Source organism: Eptatretus burgeri, chromosome 2 (genome assembly GCF_056783735.1).
Source record: "Eptatretus burgeri isolate ZD-2024b chromosome 2, Ebu_testis_v1, whole genome shotgun sequence".
NCBI classification, from domain to species: Eukaryota; Metazoa; Chordata; class Myxini; order Myxiniformes; family Myxinidae; genus Eptatretus; species Eptatretus burgeri.
This window is the reverse complement of record NC_140962.1, coordinates 119,872,753-119,895,955: the sequence shown is the minus strand read 5'-3', so window position 1 is coordinate 119,895,955 and position 23,203 is coordinate 119,872,753. Positions and strand designations below refer to the sequence as shown.

The window sequence follows — 23,203 nt, the reverse complement described above, 5'->3', positions numbered from 1 at the left end:
AGTGAAATTCATTTTGAGAGAAACAAAATTTAACCAATGAAATAATGGAATAAGCCTTTCACAGTCGATAAAAAAATGAAATACGTCCTCATTTACAGAACAAAATGGGCAGCATGCGGATACTGGGGCAAAGTTCCTGACATATGTGTTATATGGGATAATCCAGTGGGCAAGGTGCCACTGGAGATCTCCCGTTCTTTTGGCGATTGCTTTACAATACATTGATTCCCATACAGGTTCAGAGGGAGGACCGGCAGGAAGTAGCCTCTTCCAACGTGACACTCCATTTAGTGGTGATACACCGATAATGATCTTCAAGCACGACTTGTACAGGTTCTTGCTGGTGGCAGTATGTAGTTCATTTGTCCCTGTGCTAACAGGGGGGAGATCTCTAGGAGAACAGCCAAAGAGTAGCTATGGGAAATGGTGTTCTTCAGGATGAACATGAGCGTTTTGAGTCCACAGTTGTCGTAACTGATGATTTTTTTTGGTAAAACTTTGCTCATGATTCGTCCAAGTGTCCTCTTGGATCGAATCCCTGTTGAAGTTGAGATTTCCTCCACAGTCTTCCACCTGACACCAGAGTTTGGCCATAGGTGCCATTCTTTGTTTATGCCTGGATCATTGAACTGCTGGCACAATTCACGACTCCTGAATATATCAGGAAAGAGAGGGTTAAGAAATAGCGGCTCAACTTCGTACATCCCTGGGGAGTATGCATCCACTTTGCAACTCACAGAGTCCTTTCCAGATGTTGAAAAGGCTCTGATAAAATATGGGGAGTACTGATGTATCCACATCCTTGAGGTGTGTCAGGAATACTTCGAGACCACAGCCAAAACTGTCCGCTTGTTGCAAAATGTGACAGGCCAAGGAGTGGTTTGGCAGGTATTCATCGTATAGGAGGCGTTTGACGGAGGACAAGCGAAAGACCATGATGCGGGACTTCACATGAACTAGGTTTTGACCTCCGTTGGACGAAGTATGGCATATTACATTTGACCACAGCCAGTGTGGCCTCCCCCAAAAAAGTCCACCAATTTGCCTGGATCGTGCTCAGCAGTACTTCTGGTGGTTTCAGGCAAATACATTTATGCCATAGAGCTGCAGCAACCAAGTTATTGGCCACCAAGACACGGCCCTTAAAGGATCGATGTGGTAGGGTTCTTCTCCACCTGTTCAATTTCTTTCTTATTTTTTCAGTCGTGTCTTCCCAGTTCTTTTTCATAAATTGTGTGGAACCCAGGAAAACATCAAGATGTGCCACACCTTCTGTCTTCCATTCCAGGTTTTCCGGAAGTGGCGGTGGAGTTGTCATGACAGGAAGGCAATTTTTAAGGTATTGGCACCCACAGTGCCTTACTTTTCTTCCAATTAACTTTTCGGGAAGAAGCCAGAAAAAAGGTTCTCAGGGATTCTGTGAGTGCAGCGATATCTTGGTTGTTCCGGATTATGACGTAAACATCATCAGCATAAGCAGATATCTTCAACGGAGGACTCCTTGGAAAGCAAGTTAGACCGGAGATATTCTCCCTGAGTGTACAAAGTAATGGTTCCATTGCCAACGCAAGGAACAAGCCTGAAACTAGGCAACCCTGCCGCACCCCTCTCTGAACCTGTATTGGGAAAATCAATTAATTGTTAACCTTCATGATACTAAATATGTCAGTGTACAATAAAGCTATGAAGACTGAAATTCACCCCAAATCCATATGCTTCGAGGATCCGCCACAAGAAAACATGATCGACACTGCCGAAAGCTTTTTCCAAGTCTAAAAAGAATATACCAAAGTCATTTCGATCAAAACAAGCATATATTATTCGATCCCGACCCAAGAAAATATTGTCATAAATGGAATGACCGGGGATGCAGAAAGTCTGATCAGGTAGGACAAGATTACCAATGACTTTCTTCAGACGATTTGTCATCGCTTTTGAAAAGTTTATCGTCAGTACAAAGCAAAGAGATCGGTCGCCAATTTTTCATCCGTCGGAGATCACCCGACTTTGGGAGGAGACTCACCACGTCCCTCCGGAGACTTAATGGCATTACACCAGATCGCAAGGATTCAGGGATTATGTTCAAGAGTTCTGGATCTATAAGGTTCCAAAACTCCAAATAAAATTCTGCAGGAATGCCATTAATTCCGGGTGCCTTTCCAGAGTCCATTTCACCCAGAGCTCGTTCTAGTTCTGCGAGGGTTAACAGCACTTCCAGCTCCAGACGCTGAGTCTCAGTCAGGGATGGGAGATGGGAGGTAAAGAGATGAGGAGATGGACATGACTGTGTTGTTCACACTGACTGTGTTGTCACATTGGGGCTGATCTGCCATTTATGTTATCCTCATAAACATCTTTTTTTGAAAATAGTTCTGAATAGAATCTTTTTTACCTCGTCAGAATTTGTGATTACATTTTCACTGTGGTCCAAAACTGATAAAATAAGCCGAGATGGCTTGGTTTCAGGTTCGAGGTGAAAAGAGGATTTACTAGGGCTATCCGATACTTTTAGATTCTGTATTCTAAGCCTAACTCATGATCCAGCAGCCTTTTCTTACAATAACTCTCTAAGCTAAGTCCTTTTTTCTAGGAACAATTTATAATTTTTCTCATTTTCTTGTTTTGCCAGTTTGTTCTCCAGTTTTAGAATTTGGGTTTCTAACTGGGCGAATGTAATTTTACTCGTTTGAGTCATATATTAATTAAACTGTTGACAAAACAGCCGTATATGGGTTTTTTGATTGTTCCACCAGACATTACTAGATAGGAAATAAGGCTTTGTTTCTGATAACGCTATCCAGAGATTACGAAAAGCTTCTTTAAAAGTGGTATCATCAAGAAGACGATTACTAAATTTCCAATAAGCACTTCTTCGATGGAATTGGGGACAAGATAGGCCCACAGTGACCATGTGGTGGTCAGAGAAGATGGAGGGAAAATATTTGAGGAGGCGACAACATTCTTTAAGCATGGAGTTATGTACCAGCGATCAAGCCTCGCTAAGGACACATGACTATTGGGGCATCGACATCATGTGTACTCTTGATCATTTGGATGTATCAAGCGCCATACATCAAGGAAACCGGCGATGGAAAGAAAATGGGAGAAATCACTATGGGCTTCGGGATGTGGTTCCGGTGAGTTTCTGTCCAATGTGGGCTCAAAAGTACAATTAAAATCACCCCCTATGCATATACACCAATTTATATCAAACAATTTTAAATGGTTTATCACGACCGAAAAGAAAGTTTTTCGGTCAGATATCTCGCTTGGTGCATATACATTAAAAATGATAAATTTTAAGTTATTAATCACCAGTTCCAGGGAAACAAAACGGTCCTTTATCACCTCCTGAAAGAGGCAAGATTCAGCTGCAAGTCCTGGTTTTAACAAAAAGCCAACTCCAGCAGATGGGGAGGATGTGTTACTAAAGAAACATTTACCTTTAAAAATGATGCACTAGTCATGTTCCACCTTATCGGTGATATGAGTTTCCTGCAAGAGAATCACATCAACTTGCTTCCGTTTAAATAAATTATTTACTTGGATCTCGCAGATGTGGTTAGCACCACCACCCTTTATATTAAGCATTGCGAAAGTGAGTGTTTTCATCATTTGGTAGTAGTTTTTGTTTGATGTTGAGAATACTCTGCCTTTGCCTTTGTTATAATTTTCTTTAGATGATGAAACTGATTTTGTTAGATTCAATACTTTGGAGTTTTTTCTGGCGTGTTTTGCAGTCTGAATAAAGGGAGCCAGATTGGGAAAGTGATCAATGATCACAACATTCCGTTGTCTATAAGTTTCATTAAGAAACGAGAGAACGAGGTGTGGATGGATTTGGGACTGATCTGCCATTTGCTGTGACAACACAGTCATGTCCATCTCCTCATCTGATTCGGTTGAATCAGACATTGCTCCACTGGGGTCCGGGTCTATATTCTCAGCTATTTTTGTTTTAAGAGGTGTTAATCCAGCATCTGGGGGGTCCCCAGAGTGTTGGGTTTGGGAAACATCAGCACACTGCCCACCATCTTTCTCAAAAACATTAATATCTTTGATTCCACACTCCTGTGGCTTCAGATTTATACATTCATTTACTAAATGGGTGTTGTTATCTTGGGCCACAGTTTGCTTGGTTTCACATGTTTGGATCGATGGAGTATCATTCACGGATCCATTAACAGTTTTAATTACGTCATCGACCTCATCCGTGTGAGTCATGAATGCACACTCTTGTACAGTTTGCGACTCATTGCACTTTTCCAGGGGATCTGTTTCATTCGTTTGTTCAACATTCTGCGAAGGGATTCCAGCAGAAACCTGGATAGTGTTTGTCGTGAAGGTCTCCATATCGAGCACAACCTTTTTAACAGCACCCGATGAGTCATCAGGAGCTCTTCGTTTACTTGGAGCCGATTTAAGTTCTGAATCCATGACCGCAGTTTGATGAGAAAGAGTGATGTTGTTATGAGTTGAACTGCTAGTTTCCTCCACATTAGGAAGGGTACTTGGTGGAGTTATGGTAATCTCTTTCTCATTGGGCATGTTAACTAATAGAGGATCGGTAATCTCGTCCTTACACCCTACATTAGTGTGACCTGTTCTGCCACATCTAGAGCACGAGGCTTTGGAACAAAAGCGTTTTAAATGTCCGAAAGCTCCGCACTAGAAACACGTTAAGGAAGCCGACGATGCGTAGATTTGATCATTTGTGTCCTCAAAATTAATTATAAACGAGGTGTTGAGTCCCGTATCTTCCCCGCGGTCTGGTAGGACCATATAAACCTGCCTTCGGAAACTCATTACATGTTTTACACGTTCATTCTGACAACCGAGAGGAATCATAGACATTCTGGAAACCATTTTCCCATAACTGGATAACACGGACATGATCTTATCATGACATATGAAAGGCAGAACATTTGATATTACTACTCTCTTTGCGGAGGTTATCAACGGTGACACCATGATAAAATGACCACTTTCCATGGTTATCCCTGTACTCACGACCTCATGGACGAGTGAAACGTCAGAAACAAAAACAACCGCTTTCTGATTCATACGTGATGCAGAACGAATATTCTCATCACCGATTATATTCCCCACCACAAGGACAATGTCCTTGACGGGAGCTCCTTCAGGAGGAATGCATACAAACGCATGCTTCCTGGTTAATCCCTCGTACGCCTCACTAAAGGCCCTGTCACACCTTGACGTTTTAGCCAGCGTATGCCGACGTATGAAAAATTTGGCGAATACGCTGGCACACGTCGAATACGTTATGGGTAAGTTTTGTATACATTAAGAGCACGCTGAAGCACGCTGGCATACGTCATAGTACGCCGAGCTCGTCGACAAATTTTAAGCATGCACAAAATTTTTCGACGTATGCCAGCCTATGACTCACACGTTCCGCATACGCTGGCCATAAGTTGTAGGCACGTTACGCGATCGTTGACACACGTCGACACACGTTACTTGTAAGTTACTCATAAGTCGAAACACGTCGAGGTAATGTTTAGCGTACCCGAAACTTATTTCTAACTTATGAGTAACGTGCTTTGAACCTATGTGTAACGTATCTCCAACGCATATTGACGTATGCAGACGTATTTGACGTCTTCCGGACGACCACAGAACTTACTGAACGTGTTTCTAACTTACAGCTACCGTATAATGGTGTATTGGCAGCGTTTAGGGGAATTGATATATAAAAATGGGCTTCAGAGGAGGAACCCGTCAGTGTTCCAGACTCCATGTTTTTTTTTTTTTTCTTCGGCATGATGGTGATGTTGACACTTCGATTTCTAGTGCGGTTATGATCTACATCGTTGAGCGGCAGCCTATTAATAGCCTACGCCACGTGATCGTCGGCGATACGTTGCCGCGTGCTATGCATAAGTTAGACTATCGTTGGGCATAAGTTGTGAACGCCGACAACACGCTAAGCATTCCTTGGTATAAGTTATCTATAAGTTATTGAAACGTTCCGTGCACGTTACTAATACGTTATGCATACGTCCAACTCGTTATGAATACGCCAAAAACTGAAAAAAATCAATAGTTCAGCGTACGCCAGCGTTTTACATACATTTGATACGTTGCCATACGCTGGCTAAAACGTCAAGGTGTGACAGGGCCCTAAGAGAGGGTGCATTCGCCATGATGGCGATATTATCACTCCCTTCTTGTCCGGTTTGGAAAAGAAGGTACCAAACTGAAATAAGTCAAAACTAAAATACATAACAGAAACGCATTATAAGTAAACAGGCTTACAAATCGTCATCAAAGAGGGTAGGCCACACCGAGAGTGGGCCCGCTCTCAATATTTCTCTCTCTCGAAGGCAAAGGTGTACAGATGTGAAAAGAAAGACGTCAAAAACACACAGGGATAGAAAAAGATGGAGGGAGGAGGGTTGGGAGGTGGCAGGAGGAGGCAAAAACACACTGACGACTCACCACAGCACGGAGCAGCTGCACAGAGCCACCATGACACCACACCCGAAAAATGAATTACGAGAGAGAGAGAGGGAGAGGGAGAGGGAGAGAGAGAGAGAGAGAGAGAGAGAGAGAGAGGGGGAGGGGGAGGGGGAGGGAGAGGTAGGGAGGGGAGGGGGAGGGAGAGGGGGAGGGAGAGGGGGAGGGAGAGGGAGAGGGAGAGGGAGAGGGAGAGGGAGAGGGGGAGAACGGACAGACAGACTTTTACGTCCTTTTTTTACAAAAGTATGAAAAGGTGTCATACCAGTATGACTCAAAGGAGGTAAGCACAAGAGTTGCACACAGTTTTACATGATAAGTAAACAATGAAGAGGGTTTCAAGGAACCATTGAAAGAGTAAATATTAGCTGACCCTCAGATATGTAACAAAAAGCATTATTTACACACCACTGTTTCTCAAAGAGCTGTAACTGAGAGCAACAGCAGAACTCCAGTTTAATTCTGGAAACACAAAGAGCTTTAAACATTGCCAAGGCATCTGCACAATACCAATCATTGTGGATTCTTGACTTTATAGTCATATATATATATATATATATATATATATATATATATATATATATATATATATATATATATATATATATATATATCCAACTTGGCTTGCTGAAGGAAAAATTGAATTACAATTGTTGTTGGAGACTGAAGGGCCCACTTGGGCCAAAAATAAATGTATGAAACCAAAAATCAAAGGGGAGACATGCAAGTAATGTTTTTAATAATACAAATGGAGGGGTTAGACAGTTACAGCATACATACGTGTGAGGCAAGGTTTCGGTTTGTCCACAAAAAGGACATTGCTCACTTATCGCTTGCGAGAATTTAAACGCTTGCGAGAATTAAAGCATTTAATCTGGGAATTTGTCGGCAGTATCCAATGTGTAATTCTCCATTGGAGATCACCACCACATTTTGGCACAGGCCATTGATAGTACCAACCCCAAATAGGGTAAAGAGGAAGGGTATGCGGCAGGACTGTAGGCCATCAACACGGCATTGTATGTGCAAGATTTTGCGATTGCTCTCAGAAAAGGATATAGAGTGGCCAAAACTAATAGGTTCTGAACCAGGAGAGCCAGATAGACAAAGGTTGGGAAGGGGTGGAGAAGAGTCGGAGATAGGTACTGGGGGGGGGGGTGTTCGCCCAAGCTTGTGAGACACAGTAGGTGTGGAGTACTGATTAAAAAATACTATCGACTCTGCTACACGATCTAATGTCAACCATCAAAGCAAGAGCTGCAGCACTTAACAACCACCTATCATTGGTGGCATTTCTCAAGTGACACACTTTTGTTATTGATGCATTTACTGTTGAATGAAACTATTTTCATTCTCAAAAGCTTCAAATAAAGAGCTGTGAAATAATTGCTGGTTAAAGAGCATGGATCGAATACAAGTCAAGGGGTCACGAAGACAGGTAAAGGCTTGCCACGCATTGAAAGGCAGGTAACAGGGATAAGTCTAACTTGGTCGAGTCCATTAAAAACAGCTCCTGGGCAAGGTCCAGTTTCTCAGCTTGATGTAAGATCCAACTGGTGAGCTGTCTCCAGGCCAAACAAGGTTTGTACAAGAAGCGCCATGCTGTTCGTAGAAGGAAATTTACAAGTCCTTGGCCACTCTGAGCTGTTGGTAAGTTCAGGATCTGATCGCAGCCAGTGCTTTCCCAACCAGAAGAAATGAGTGACAAACTTCTGTATTTCATCCACCATGGCTATAGGTGGTTGTAGGGTAAGATCCCTGAACCATAAGGTGGAGGTACTCAAATGTTGATGATGCGTACCCTGCCTTGGCAGGACAGTTGGCAGAGTAAGCTCTTCCATTTCGGTAAACGTAATTCAATGTGTTCCAACAAATGTTCCCAGTTATGTCTCACAAAAATTACCCAGGCCAATAAACACCCCCAGGAGCTTAATTCCATGTCTTCTCCAAGAAAGATTGACAGGGAGAGGAAGGAGGTGGGGGGGAGGTAGGGGAGAAGGGATAGAGGGTAAGGGATACGTCGAGGGTTGAAGCCACAGTGCTTCTGTTTTAGTCCAATTGATTTTGCCCGTTGATGCTCCACTGAAGAGATCTAAGACACTCATCATCTTAACAACATCCTCTGAATGACTGATGCAGACACAGATGTCATCCGCAAAAGCGATGCTTTTTAAGGGTGGGTCAAGCCTCCCATAGTAACACCAGACAAGGACTTACAAAGGTTATTTAAGAACATATGTTTAAGTAGCATAACTGTGCACTGAAAACGATAAAAAGAGAGGGCTAAAACCAAAACTTTTTACAACTTCAAAAATATATGTACAGTATGAGAAACACAGTCAAACACTTTCGCCTGATCTTGGAAGACCAGACCACAACTTTCATGGTTAATCTCACAGATATCAATTACATCCCGAACAACAGAGATATTATCCTGAATATTGCGACCGGGAACACAATAAGTTTGGTCCATGTGTATAAAGTCTTTTGGTAAGGGTGAGAGATGTAAGGCCAAAGCCTTTGAAATAATTTTACAGTTCATACACAACAAGGACACTGGTCTCCACTGTGAGATGAGCAATGATTTGCCTTTTTTAGGAAGCAAAGTAAGCACAGCTCTCCTGCAGCTAAGTTGGATCTCACCCTTCTCCATATTCTCCTGGAAAACCAAAAGCAATTCAGGACCAATCAAATCCCAAAACTTTCTGAAGAACTCAGCTGGCAGACCATCCAAGCCAGGCAATTTCCCTCTGCTTAGGCTCCTAAGAGCAGCAGATAGTTCTTCGAGTGTGAGCGGCGACTCCAAGTCCAACCTTTGCTTTGGGGTTAGAGTACTGATACCATCAACCAAAGGGGGAACAAGTTTTAAATCAACTTCTGTTGCCTGGTAAAGCTTAGAGAAGAAGATTTTTGCATCCTTCTTTATTTCTACATGGTTAGTGGAGACCGAGTTATCAGCACGTTTCAAAGCAGTAATTCGGGAATGAGGAGATTTTGATTCAAAGTCAAAGAAAACCGGGTCATAGTATCCAAGAGGTAAAGGTATTGAAAGCGTAATCTCATAAGAACTCCTTGGGTTTGGCTGCTAATTATATTATTAAGAAGGGAAGTCTTCTCACGCAGTCTTTGTTTTTGTTGGGGGGCAGAGTGGGTTTTTTAATTGGTTTGAATTTGTAAAATTTCCTTCTCCAACCCTACCTTTGTTCTGAGTTCCACTCGTGTGGTTAGAAAGCAGAATTGCTGACAGAAATTCTGAACTTGGACCTTTGCGTTATCCCACCATAATCGCTGGTCCTTAAATTGGGGGTTGGGACCTATCAAGCTGGACCATGCACTTTGAAAAGCACTTCTAAAGGAAGGGTTATCCAATGCAGAGATGTTGAATTTCCAAAAAGAGTGGCGGTTTGGAAATGACCCGATATAGTAGGTCACAGTAATGAGATGGTGGTCGGAGAAACCAGAAGGAGAAACTCCTGTGGAAGGGAGAGCTTGATATCGGGCGAATTTACGTAAAATCTGTCAAGCCTCATGAGGGCCGTTTTGTTTGCAACCGCACACCAGGTAAACTGATGGGTGTTTGGATTTTGTGCCCACCATGGATATTTAAGTCCAATATCTCTTGCTATATCAGACAGCAGTCTGGCCGGTCCGGGGTGAGGTTCTGCACCATTCCGATCACACTCAGGTTGCAGAGTGCAATTAAAAGTCACCCCCGATTACAATGCACTTTTCCAGGTCCAATTGCCTAATGTGGAGTCGTAACCTATTCTCGAAGACTCGTTGGTCTGTGTCCTTTGAAGCAGCGTAAACATTTAGTAAAGTAAATTTTATATTCCTAAAAACAAAACCCAGAGATGCTGAGTGATCTGTGATTATTTCCTGAAATGAAAGTTGAAGCAGGTAAAAATGGGGATACACTCTAAAGGTAACTCCTGTTGTGTGAGAGTTTGAATCGCTAAAATAGCCAGGCCTCTTCATCATACGGTTCCACTCAGTGTGAGACGCTGTAGTCGAATGGGTTTCCTGAAAGAAAACTACGTCTAATTTTTTCTGCCTTATATTCTTGATTACTTGAACCATCCGAGACTGGCTTGCGCTGCCATTTATATTGAGGCTACCAATGGTCATCATTGTGATGCAAAGGTGGCAAGTAAAGAAAAATAGGCAGGTCAAAGTTTTTATTTCCTCTTTAGTTTTAACAAAGTGTTTTTTTAGCCTACTGCATTGTAGTTCAGTAAAATGGTGGTCACGAAGTCGGTGAATAATACTTCTTGCCAGTTCATTGAACCCATGCAAATCAGAAATAAGATCCTTAATATCAATATGTCTCTTCATGAAAGTCTGGTTCAGGAATTGGAGGATTTGCGATGGCAAGACATGAGAAACATTGTTTGAGGGGAATTCCTCAGTGTCATTTGATTCCTCCTCTGACATATTAGAAGCACTATCCGGAAAATTCTCAAGTTCCGGGACACAAGCTGTGCTCGTTTTCTGTCATGTGCAGGTATCAGCTTGCTCTAAGCTAGACAAAGAGTGTGTGTGTGTGTGTGTGTGTGTGTGTGTGTGTGTGTGTGTGTGTGTGTGTGTGTGTGTGTGTGTGTGTGTGTGTGTGTGTGTGTGTGTGTGTGTGTGTGTGTGTGTGGGGGGGTTTTGGGGGGGGGGTGGGCAGGCTCTGATGTAACCTCGGGTAATTTTCAGGGAAGATGGGGGAGGAGGATCAGAGTCTATCACAGGTTTACCAACATGAGGTTCTTCTTCAACCCTCTCACTACCCTCAGGAATGTCATCAAGGGTAGCCACCATCAATAGATACACCAGTAGGGATGATCTCATGTACCAAATGTTCGTCCGACACAAAATTACTACTCCTTTGTTCATTTACGAAGCTGCACGTACTTTTTCAAATCCAACAATATTTCCAATGGAGGAAACAATATCTTCCACACTGTCCACATAAACGGCTTCAAAGGCAGCATATCGGGAATGTGTAGACATTTCTATGGTGGAAATTTTTTTCTTGACTGAGCTTAAGGGGCTGTCACACCTTGACGTTTTAGCCAGCGTATGGCAAGGTATCAAAATGTATGTAAAACGCTGGCGTACGCTGAACTATTGATGTTTTTTTAAGTTTTGGGTGTATAATAACGTGTTGGACGTATGCATAACGTATTAGTAACGTACACAGAACGTTTCAATCACATATAGATAACTTATACCAATGAATGCTGAGCGTGTTGTCGGCGTTCACAACCTATGCCCAACGATAGTCTAACTTATGCATAGCACGGCAGCGTATCGCCGATGATCACGTGGCGTATGCTATTCATAGTCTGCGGCTCGACGATTCACATCATAACCGCACTAGACATCGAAGTGTGAAGCCGCTGTCACATCTTGACGTTTTAGCCAGCGTATGCCGATGTATGAAAAATTTGCCGAACTAAGCTGGCACATGTTGAATACGTTATGGGTAAATTTTGGAAATGTTAAGAGCACGCTGGCATATGTCGTAGTACGCTGGCAGACATCATAGGACGCTGGCATACGTCGTCATATGCCGAGTACGTCGAGAAATTTTCAGCATGTTGAAAATTTCTCGACGTACTCAGCGTAGGACACACGTTCCGCATATGCTGGCATAAGTTGCAGGCACGTTACGCGATCGTTGACACACGTCGACACACGTTACTTGTATATTACTCATAAGTCGAAACACGTTGACTTAATGGTTTGCGTCAGTGTTCCAGACTCCCTGGTTGTTTTTTTTTTCTTCGGTATGACAGTGATGTTGACACTTCGATTTCTAGTGCGGTTATGATTTAAATCGTTGAGCGGCAGCCTATTAATTATATTATATCATAACCGCACTAGAAATCGAAGTGTCAACATGACTGTCACGCTGAAGAAGAAGAAAAAAAAAACAGGGAGTCTGGAACACTGATGCTAACCATTACGTCGACGTGTTTAGACTTATGAGTAACTTACAAGTAACGTGTGTCAACGATCGCGTAACGTGCCTACAACACGTTACTCATAGGTTAGAAATACGTTTCGGGTACGCTAAACATTACCTCTATGTGTTTAGACTTATGAGTAACTTACAAGTAACATGTGTTGACGTGTGTCAACGATCGCGTAACGTGCCTTCAACTTTAGCCAAGCATATGCGGAACGTGTGAGTCATACGCTGGCATACATCAAAAAATTTCAAGCATGGAAAATTTGTCTAACACCTCGGCGTACTACGACGTATCTCAGCGTACAAAGACGTATGCCAGCGTACTACGAAAAAAAGCCAACGTACTACGACGTATGCCAGCGTGCTCTTAACGTATACAAACTTACCCATAACGTATTCGACGTGTGCCAGCGTTTTAGCCAAATTTTGCATACGTCAGGCATACGCTGGCTAAATTTTCAAGGTGTGACAGGGCCTTTAGTTGGGGCCAGGAGAGAGGTGGGGGGAGGAGGGGGTACAGCTTTCTGTAAAATAGAAAATGACAAAACGCCATTCAGCATAAACCAGCATGAGAAACCAATGCAGAAAAGCACAGCTCAAAATGAAAAAAAATGGATGAGAAGTCACAGCGACCCATTCGAGTGTTGACGGAAAACTTACCTCTCAGTTTCACCAAAAGATGTGGGCTCTCTCTCTCTCTCTCTCTCTCTCTCTCTCTCTCTCTCTCTCTCTCTCTCTCTCTCTCTCTCTCTCTGAAAGGGGGGGGGGGGAGAAAATAAAAATGGGATGAATGAACAGTAACAAAAATCATGGTGAGAGGGGTGGGAGAGGAGGGGACGAAAGTGAAGGGTGAGGGGTGTAGTTTTGGGTCTGATGGATAGGGGACGGTGGGGGCACAGACAGAGAGTAACGATGTGCAGCGAAAGGAAAGGGGGAGGAAAGGGCGAAGAGACGTGAAAAGGGATAGAGGAATTGACAGGCAGAGCAGCTCACAGCTCAACGAAGATGCACAGTCAGCATGAAACTGCACCCAACGTACTAACAGCCAGGGGAGAGAGAGAGGGAGAGAGAGAGGGAGAGAGAGAGAGAGAGAGAGAGAGAGAGAGAGAGAGAGAGAGAGAGAGAGAGAGAGAGAGAGAGAGAGAGAGAGAGAGAGAGAGAGAGAGAGAGACAGAGACAGAGACAGAGAGAGAGAGAGAGAGAGAGAGAGAGAGAGAGAGAGAGAGAGAGAGAGACACAGAGAGACACAGACAGAGAGAGAGAGAAAGAAAGAGAGAGAGAGAGAGAGAGAGAGAGAGAGAGAGAGAGAGAGAGAGAGAGAGAGAGAGAGAGAGAGAGAGAGAGAGAGAGAGAGAGAGAGAGAGAGAGAGAGAGAGAGAGAGAGAGGAGAATATATATATATATATATATATATATATATATATATATATATATATATGGAAGGAATATTGTGCATATACCATTAATATAAAAGAAAGCTTAATGGCAGATGCCACACTAGATGAGTGTAGCATCTGCCACAAACAACTGATTCTGGAGAGGTATGAATAATTTTGGCATCTTGCTGATGGCCTGATTCAATTGCCATTCAGATAATTAAATCTGAGAATCAAATCTGACTTCTACAGGTGGGTTGTTATATCACACATTTGTCTATCACATATCCTTTCAAATGGAATATTTATCCCGTGAAGCGAAGCAAACGTGAAGCGAAAAGCGGGGTTATGCAATTGATTAATGTCTGCCCGTCCGCCCTTCTGTCTGTCTAGCTTATCAGTTTATGATCACCAGTTTATGATCGAGGAACAGCTTGTTTAAATCGAGTTATATTTTTAACACAAATCAGAACATGACTAGAAAGACACGTGTTTCGTTTTACCGTACTTTGTCTCTGAATTTGACCCGATCATACATTCACACCGAGAGGAATGAGATTCTATTTTTAGTCTGTCTGCCTTCCTGGTAGTCAAACAAAATGGAAAACTATTCCAAACAGGAAACGTACTGTTTTTCAGGATGTCATAAAGGACACATACAACAGGCATGAATAACTAACGGTATAAGTTGGATAGGGTGATGTAATAGATGCTGGAGAAAATGTAGTAGAACTCATAACTTTTTTATTTACATATCTTTAAACCTCTTCAAACCTTTATTTAAATTGAATTATGTGTATATATATATATATATATATATATATATATATATATATATATATATATATATATATATATATATATATATATATATATATATATATATATATATATATTTACACACTGTATAACATAAATTGCCTTCATAATACTTCCAAGAACTATGTAATATATCGATACATGGCATGAGAGGGCAATCAGGGCATGCCATGTAAGTTAATACAGTATCAGGGGTGAATAAGAAGCAGCCATCTGGCTATGTACAATGTACATCTACGATGATCAATAAAACCTCCATCTCCTAAACTGTGACTCAATGTGTTCTCATTACAATGTATAAGTTTCAGTCGCGCTAAACTTCCGGATTTTTTTTTTTAAACGATCTTAATTTTAACATGTAAACTGTCAACTGTCGTCGTATACACCACTCCTATTTGCAAGCCAAGTATACACGTGCATCTACTTTATTTTCAAAATTTACTCTTCTGTGAGCAAATCTAAGTTCATTTCTTATCCATTGCTGGGAAACCCCACGATGTAAGAAAACTTGAAGTAGGCAGTGGGAGAAGAATTTAAAATCCGTATGCCAGGTATGAGCTATGTGGTTAGACTATTTTTAGCACTGAATCGGCGTTGGCATTACATCATTGCTCATGGTAGATAATGTGCTGGATACCTCATATTTTTTCTTTATTGTTACTTGTCATTACCCTTCAAAATGGTACGCATGAATGCAGATGCAGTCGTAAAACTTCTCATGTAGACCGATAATGATAATCATGATTATTACATTGCTTTATGGTCACCGAACTGCCGGCAGATCATTTGTTGCATTATCTGGCATGCCAGCATATTCTGTTTACAATCCAATAGTGGAATATTTTCTACGAGAATACTCTTACTGGCAGAATCAGGTACACCCAGCACTACGAGTGTACTCGTGGTTGGCAGTCAACGTGTTAAAATCGTTATTTTAATAAAATTGAAGTTTATACTTCAACACTGTGCATGGTATCGTGTTCTATGAACTCTCTAGTTATTAAGATGATCCAAGTGCTTGTGACCTCACGTGTATCTAAAATCTCTAAAAATCTAAAATCATATTTCTCTGTACTCCATGAATAAGGCAAGTCATGCTTTGAGAGAAGTTCTTTGTTTGATAACTTCATGGTCTTTTAAAGCCCTTTATGGAAAAGTTGGGTGCCCTTTTTATAGAGAGTTCACTTGTCATTGTGTTGATGAATTACAAGCAACGGCAACACCTCAGTTGGTAGTTTTCTTTTGAGCTCACTAAAGTCGTTTTAAAACCTGAACACAACGGTCTACATGTTTGAAGGTTGAAGCAATTCACACTTCCCATGTGTTTGCACTTACTTGTAGATGTTAAAGATTCCTTTGTTATGCTTCAGAATAGTTGGCTTTGTGGTTAAACGTATAGATTTCCAAGTTATTTAAATGAATCACAAGCATATCAGGGTTTCCCATCCTTTCTCCTAAAAACACTTGTTATTCTTCATCTCCATTGAGCTATCAGCTTGAGCATACATTTATGCTGTCGTGACGATGTCAGACTCTTAAATAAAAGGATGGTGATTATAATTATTAATGTTTATTCATGCAGCGCATCTTTATAGCAGACATGCAACTAATTGCATCTGTGTATTGATTAAACAACTGTGTATTGAATACCACGTACAATTATAACTTTGATGCTCTTGCTCTCGCTCTATGATTACTGTGTTAATAAGTCAAAACCTTAGTGATAACAAACAGATCATGTGATTATCTACTCATTTTTTTTTGTGTGCACACACTTGCATTTGGTGGTAGTGTGAAGAGACTAAAGGGCAGTTTGGAGGAAGAACTGGACAGTCCGGGGGAAGAGTTCTATAGCCAGGGACGATCCTCTGCTGGAAGCTCTCATTCAGGCACATGGCATGGTGAAGGTGAGTGCTCATGGATTAAAGGGATCATGTGTATGGGGACAACAGGGCAGCATGGGAAATGCATTCAGGAAATTCCTGGAATTGGGAGTCGATAGCCTTGAAATGTACCTCATAATAGTTCATCAGTGCTTTTACATTTTTTCGTGGGTATAAACAGGCAAAATTGGGACTTTTCCTTTAAGTGTTGACATGTTCAATATACAGCATTATTATGCATGGTTTGCATGTTTGTTTTTGTGGAATAATAACAAAGCTAGCTTTTGGCAAAGGAGAGAAAAGTGAGAGAAACATAGAAAGAAAGAATGGAAAAAATAATTTAACGACAAAGTGCAGTTTCTGTCAGAATTTTCAAGCTTCATTGTTAGAGAGATGTGTTTCCACCATAGTTGTGAAATTCAAGGCTATATTGCCGAGGCCTGTGAGCTGTTTGACTGTACATTGCATCAGAGTTACTTTTAGCCAGTGCTTCATTTGCATAACCCAATGCATCAGAAATGTCAGCTTGAATTAATCAATCAGTGGAAAGAGAATCAGATGGGTGAAGGTACCAAGCAAACCAAATTCTCCAACCTGAGAGAGATTTCTCTCCAACAACCACAACAATAACAAACATAACCCCAGTCCCTCTTCGGTGGCAGAGGTAATAACTAGAACGATATTCGGGAGAGCAAATACCCCCACCAGGCTGAACAGTTTATCTTTTGTAACCAAATGATAGGCTGGACCTGGATCCAGACATTAATCAAAACCTAATCTTGTCAACTACCCAACTCATACACCTAATTTTGTCATCAATGCACAACGTTTTAAAATATCATTTTTGGCTCTATATCGGAATGGTGAAGAATTGCTTAAGAAATTTCTAAATTCTAGTGACTGGATTCGGATCTTCACGACAATCGAATCAATTCGTTCTGGTCACACACCCAACCTATCCAAGTTTCGTCCGAATCAGTTCTTTACTTTTTGAGAAATCGTGCTATATATCATTTTTGTCCTTTCTCTCAATGGTGAAGAATCACCAAATAAATAGTAGTATCCAGATCTGTATGTTCATCGAAATCTAATAATTTCATCCTTGTCACACACCCAACTTCTCCAAGAAGTTTCAACCAAATCCCTCCATTATGTTTTTGAGATATCCTGCTTACAGACAAGCAGACAAGCAGACAGACAGACAAACAAACAAGAAGAAGACGTGCAGAGCACGATGCTTGCAAAATCCATAAAACAAATTTGACCTCAAAAATAATTGGTGGTTGAATTCAATGCCAAGTGTGCAACTACTTAAAATTTCAAGTCAATCGGATGAAAATTGACAATTTTAGAAATTCGGCCTGTGTTGACCTTTTGGTCCATGTTGACCTCAAAAATAATTGACTGGTTGAATTCAGTGACCTGAAATATATATCCTCTTCAAATTTCAAGTCAATCGGATGAAATTTGAGGATTTTAGAAATACCACTTTAGTTGTTGACCTTTGGCCTATGTTGACCTTTTGGTCCATGTTGACTTCAAAAATAATTGGGAAGTTGAATTCAGTAACCTGAAGTATAAATCCTCTTCAGATTTCAAGTATGTCAGATGAAATTTGAGGATTTTAGAAATACCACCAGTTTTTTTTTTGTTTTTTTTTTGAAGGAATTACAAGGAATTTTTGTGCGCAAGAGGTCATTCGGCCTATCATACCTGTACCACACCAATACCAGATTTAATAAATCTGTCAATACCCCCTTCCCTTCATGTGCAGCTTTATGGCTGCTACACTGGTGCTCATTTCACCGACCTCAGAAGGATGACAGGCTGAGTCAACCCCCTGGTGTTAATTTAGTGGAAAACAGGGTTTGAACTCAGGGCCCTAGGATCCCAAGCCACCACCCTAACTTCGAAGCCAACACTAGGTTATTAAGTTGTTGACCTTTGGCCTATGTCGACCTTTTGACCTCAAATACAATAGACTTCTTCCTTATGACAAACTCTACCATGTGAAGATCACTTTAAAATTGTGACCTGAAGGCGACAAACAGACAAACAGACAGACAGAGTAACAAAATCATCTGATCAATATTCTTGAAAAATCTTATATTTTGCAAGTAACAAACGGGTGAAAACATAACCTCTGTCCACCTTCGCTGGCGGAAGTAATAACCACAGCAATAACTCATCTGGGGCGGTGTTCAAACATACTTTTCAAGTTTCAGTCCTGGACAAATGAAACGAACATAGAAAGACAAATTGTCTCAAAGCTAACGTCAACGAAAACAACTCACACACAATGCAGAGGTTAAGAAATAGCATCAGACAGGAGATCAGACATATACCAGCTCCAGATCCCAGCTGAGTCATCGACAACTTCAGTGTCCGTATGGTTAAGGTATGGTGCTTGAATGGTGTTCAGCGGTTTAATCAGCAGGAGAAAATGATCAACAAGAAGCGCATGAGAAAATACACCTCGTGATCAAGGACTCATTGACTATGTAGGTGTTGAAAACACAAAAAGCATCTTCACTGGAAAAGGTTTGAAAAAACAAAAAAGATAGTAATGAAACGAACGTAGAAAGACAAAAAATAAATTGTATGCAGAGTCCAGGCTTGTGGAAGAGCTCAAACACTGAATGGATCAGGATGCAACAGAATGAAAGGTACAGTAGAGAGGGGGGGAGTGGTGGTGGGGACACCAACAGCAGACTTGAAGCACAAAATGGAGTTAGACGTATACCAACAATGGGTGTGGGGAGGAATGGGAGGTTGGAAAGGATGCATAGGGTGGACAGGATGAATACAGAAGGAAACTCTCAAAAAGGAAAAACTGGAGGGCTTGGAGGAGGGCGGGGGCCGGGAAGCGGGTTAACGAGAAATAAAAGATCATGGTTTGGGATGGGGGATGATCTGAGATGGTGGAGAACAGCTGTTTTGAAGACCTGGAGGGAGAATGAGATTGAAGAGGATGTGGGAGTTGGTTCCACCGGTAAGAAAAAAGAGGAACGAATGAGTGGAGGTGAGCTGTGATCCTGGATTTAGGTAGTTTCACCAAAAGGGGGTTGATGGTGGACCGTGTGAGCCCTGTAGATTCCTGGGGTGAAGACAAAGCATGGAAAGAGCAGTGGGTTCAAGAACAGAAAGGAGGCAGTGGAAGATAGAGAGACCACTGACCTGTTTGTAATGGGAAAGTGGTAGGCTCATAGACTTCACTTCAGCACACGAGATTCCAATGACCTTGAAAGCCTTGCTTTCCACGGCATCAAGCTGAGCAAGGTGTGAGGCTGGGGGGCAAGCTCAAAAGGGGGAGCAGTACTCCACCAAGCTGTGGATGAAGGCCTTGCATGTGGATAGGAGTTTCAAGTGTTTGGCATAAAAGATTTTTCTTTCACTAATGATGCTTTTCTTCCTTTTCCAGTTAAATCTTTCTATACTCACTGCTTCGTATAATTTTCGTGCTTGTCTGGTTCATCACAACTCCTGTATAAGTCACAACAAGGAAGAATGTTGTTGCGATGGAGGATTGTCAGTTGGTCGGTGATTTGCTTTGGCGGCCAAATTTGAAATGTGGTTTGTACAAGAAAGATCGTGGCTGATAGTGAGACCCAGGAGTTTGAGTGACTGAACTTCATCAAGAGGATTGTTAAGAAATTTGATGGGGAGGGTGGGGAGTGGGGGGTTGCCAGACTGTCGAGAGATAGAGAGACAAACAGAGACAGATGGAGACAGACAGAGACAGAGACAGAGACATTTTTATGATTTGAAAGACATATTCCAAGTGTTTGACCTGCTTGTGATTTTGTAAAGGTCTGAAGAGAGGGAAAGAAGTCTGCCTGTATGAAGGATGAGGGATGTCATGGCAGAGAGTGGAGTCATCAACAAATAGATAAAGGGGATTTTCCAGTCATTGATGAAGATCAGGATTAATGACATTAAAATTATAAAGTCATTAAGTTGAAGTGGACATAGAAAAAAATAGGAAAAAAACAGAGCTTGAAGACAAGGCCAGCAAAGACAAGTTTTTTTTTTTTTAACAGTCCTTGGATATAATTTGCATCATGAATGTGTGTACCTCTAACAACGAAGATGAAATCGGATGTGAGAAAGGTTCAAGCAAACTGAATCATCACTCCAGTGTGAGATCTCCACAGAGCATTCCTGTCAACTACACCATAAATTGGGGGCAGTTTGCAATGATATAATGAATTTTCAGTCGTTCACTTGAACACAGTTCATGGACCGGGCCCTTTCTGCCTTCATCGTTTCATTAGCAAGTCAAACATGGACAAACATGTGAAAAAATACCCTGACTAAAGATATATATATATATATATATATATATATATATATATATATATATATATATATATATATATATATATATATATATATATATATATATATATATATATATATATATATATATATATATATATCCACAGGACGTGAGATGAGACCATTACAAAGAGAGTCAAAGGAGTAAGAGCTGGACAAACTGGCTTTATCCCACAGAGGAAACCTGTCAGATCATGCCAAAGCTGCTGGAATAGTGCAGGCCAGCAGAGGAACACAAGAAAGTGAGTGAGTGCAGACATGCATACGCCAGGCTCGCAGCAATCTCACTCATGTATTTGGCACTCATTGCTCAGCTGACAGCCAAACTTGGAAGGGTCATGGGCCTTGGCTTCATTTCCAGGCTGGATGGTCGCCGTAACATCTCATCCTGCCCTGGGCAGCGCGCAACTGCTTGCCGCCTTAACCATGGCTCCAAAAGTGATTCAAAAAAGGAAAGGAGTTTAGGAAGTATCTGTTAACATTCACTTTCTGTTTTGCTTCTTTTTGTGACCATTTTTATTGTGCCATAATTTTATTCTCCTTCCTTTCACCTTGTATTTCTTTAGACTCCCACTTTTTTTTTTTTACATGTGATACATTATTTTGCTTGTTTCTACTGACATGACCAAAGGAGATCTGCCAGTTGGTGAGACTTTTGTTGAACATAGATGATTGGGGTTATTTATAACTTGTTATTATTTATTGAAGTTGTTTTCATTATTTTGATTTTCGTTGTATGTGTATATATATAAAAATATTTGATTTTCTTTTCATTTAGGCTTAAATGTTTATCCTTTATTTATTCTTTCATATTTTTCTTCTTCTTTTTCTTCATGATATATCTTGCCTGCAGAGTTATAATGATTTTTATTAACATTATTATTATTATTATCATTTTTATTGTTATTATTATTATTATTATTATTATTGTTTTTGACCTTTTCATGTTATGTATCAGAGTCATTTGGGAATTCATAATTGTCTCAGAGTTATGCACTCATGGCTTTTATCACCAGGTATAGCTTCTAAACTAAACATTGCACTTGTAGTTGGCTTTGGTGCACATCGGCACATTGCATCATGGAGCACTCCATTTTGCAGAGAGGACTTTGATCCAGCCGTCACATTCTGTAGGTCAGATTCTGTTTTTTTTTCTGAAACAATTGATTTTTTTCGAATTGTCATCAAAAGTCACAATTGACTGTCATATTTTGAATCGATTGTGATCGTTCATTTGTTTGAGTAAAATGATGCACGAGATTATGGCAACGATTAAGTCGGAGGTCTTGGGGAAAAATGCACGCATGAGTGATTGGATGAACAAATTGCACTGTTTCACAACAGCTGTAGCATAACAGTCTAAAACAGCCTTTCAACAAAGCTGCGTATTATTTAAATGTACACATTGTATGGTGCTTGATGAATTCCCACTCACATAATGGCTTAGATGTGCTCTTTGTTCAAGTTCAACTTACAAGAAGCAGTAATCAATAAGTTTCACGTCTCATGAAAGGCAAGCATCTGTTGTTGTGTTTGGTATGAAATATTCTTCCTTCGCTAATGATGCTTTTCTTCCTTTTCCAGACAAATTTTTCTCTACTCACTGCTTAGTATAATTTCACTGCTTGTCACAACACCTGTATAATGCTTTCATCACAGTCCATTTTTACAGTCGTGGTCTTTAAAACTCTGTATACGAAATACTCGTCTCATGTCACCAAAACTGGGGGGGAAAAAACCCCGAAAAAACAATTGGAACTTTTGACAAATGCAATGGGAATTGATTCATTATTATAAGAGGATGTTATAAAATATTCAAAGTAGCATTTCAAAAAGAACCTTCTTCATTTTGTATTAAGCCAGACAATTATTGATCAAACATAATATAAAATCGTGGTTTATCATTCGAGATATACGGCTGATTTGTGTTTCATTCAAAACAACAAGACCATTCTATCTGCTGTTGGAACAAGTTGGAAATTTGCTGCTTTCCATCGTCCCAAAAGTCGTCGACCAGCAGCTTATAACTCGTGCTCTAATGGCCCTCTCTAAAGATATTCTGGACTATCGCTGCAGGGACACGCTGCTGCCTATTATAGCTACCTGTCAATCTTTGCACTGTAAGGGGTCCTTGTGAATGAAAGGGACTTTATTTTCAGCCATCAGAAATGTTTGCAAGGCCTTCACTCTGGAGAGCGTTTGTTGTGTGTCAGTAAGATACGGAGTGGGGTCTAATGCCTTCTGATCTCATGATTTCATGGTAAAGTTGTTTTGATCAATGTTTTTAGCCTCTTACCTCGAGTGGCTTTATGCCTTGTCGATTTCGGGCGATTTCCATAAAATTAAAA

The 23,203-nt window shown here is 41.0% G+C and overlaps 1 protein-coding gene across 9 annotated transcripts in view; it reads left to right on the top strand.

Annotated features, from left to right (window-relative positions):
• Nucleotides 1–23,203, top strand: part of LOC147032944 (nuclear factor 1 A-type-like) — a 401,548-nt gene that overhangs the window by 231,563 nt on the left and 146,782 nt on the right. For 7 of the 9 annotated variants that reach the window (XM_085870986.1, XM_085870985.1, XM_085870982.1 and 4 more), the window contains 2 exons: nucleotides 16,426–16,541; nucleotides 21,905–21,985. In XM_085870986.1, the coding sequence (XP_085727112.1) occupies nucleotides 16,426–16,541; nucleotides 21,905–21,985 (197 nt within the window). The remainder of the gene's footprint in view (nucleotides 1–16,425; nucleotides 16,542–21,904; nucleotides 21,986–23,203) is intronic. The other 2 variants (XM_085870983.1, XM_085870989.1) reach the window with 1 other exon arrangement.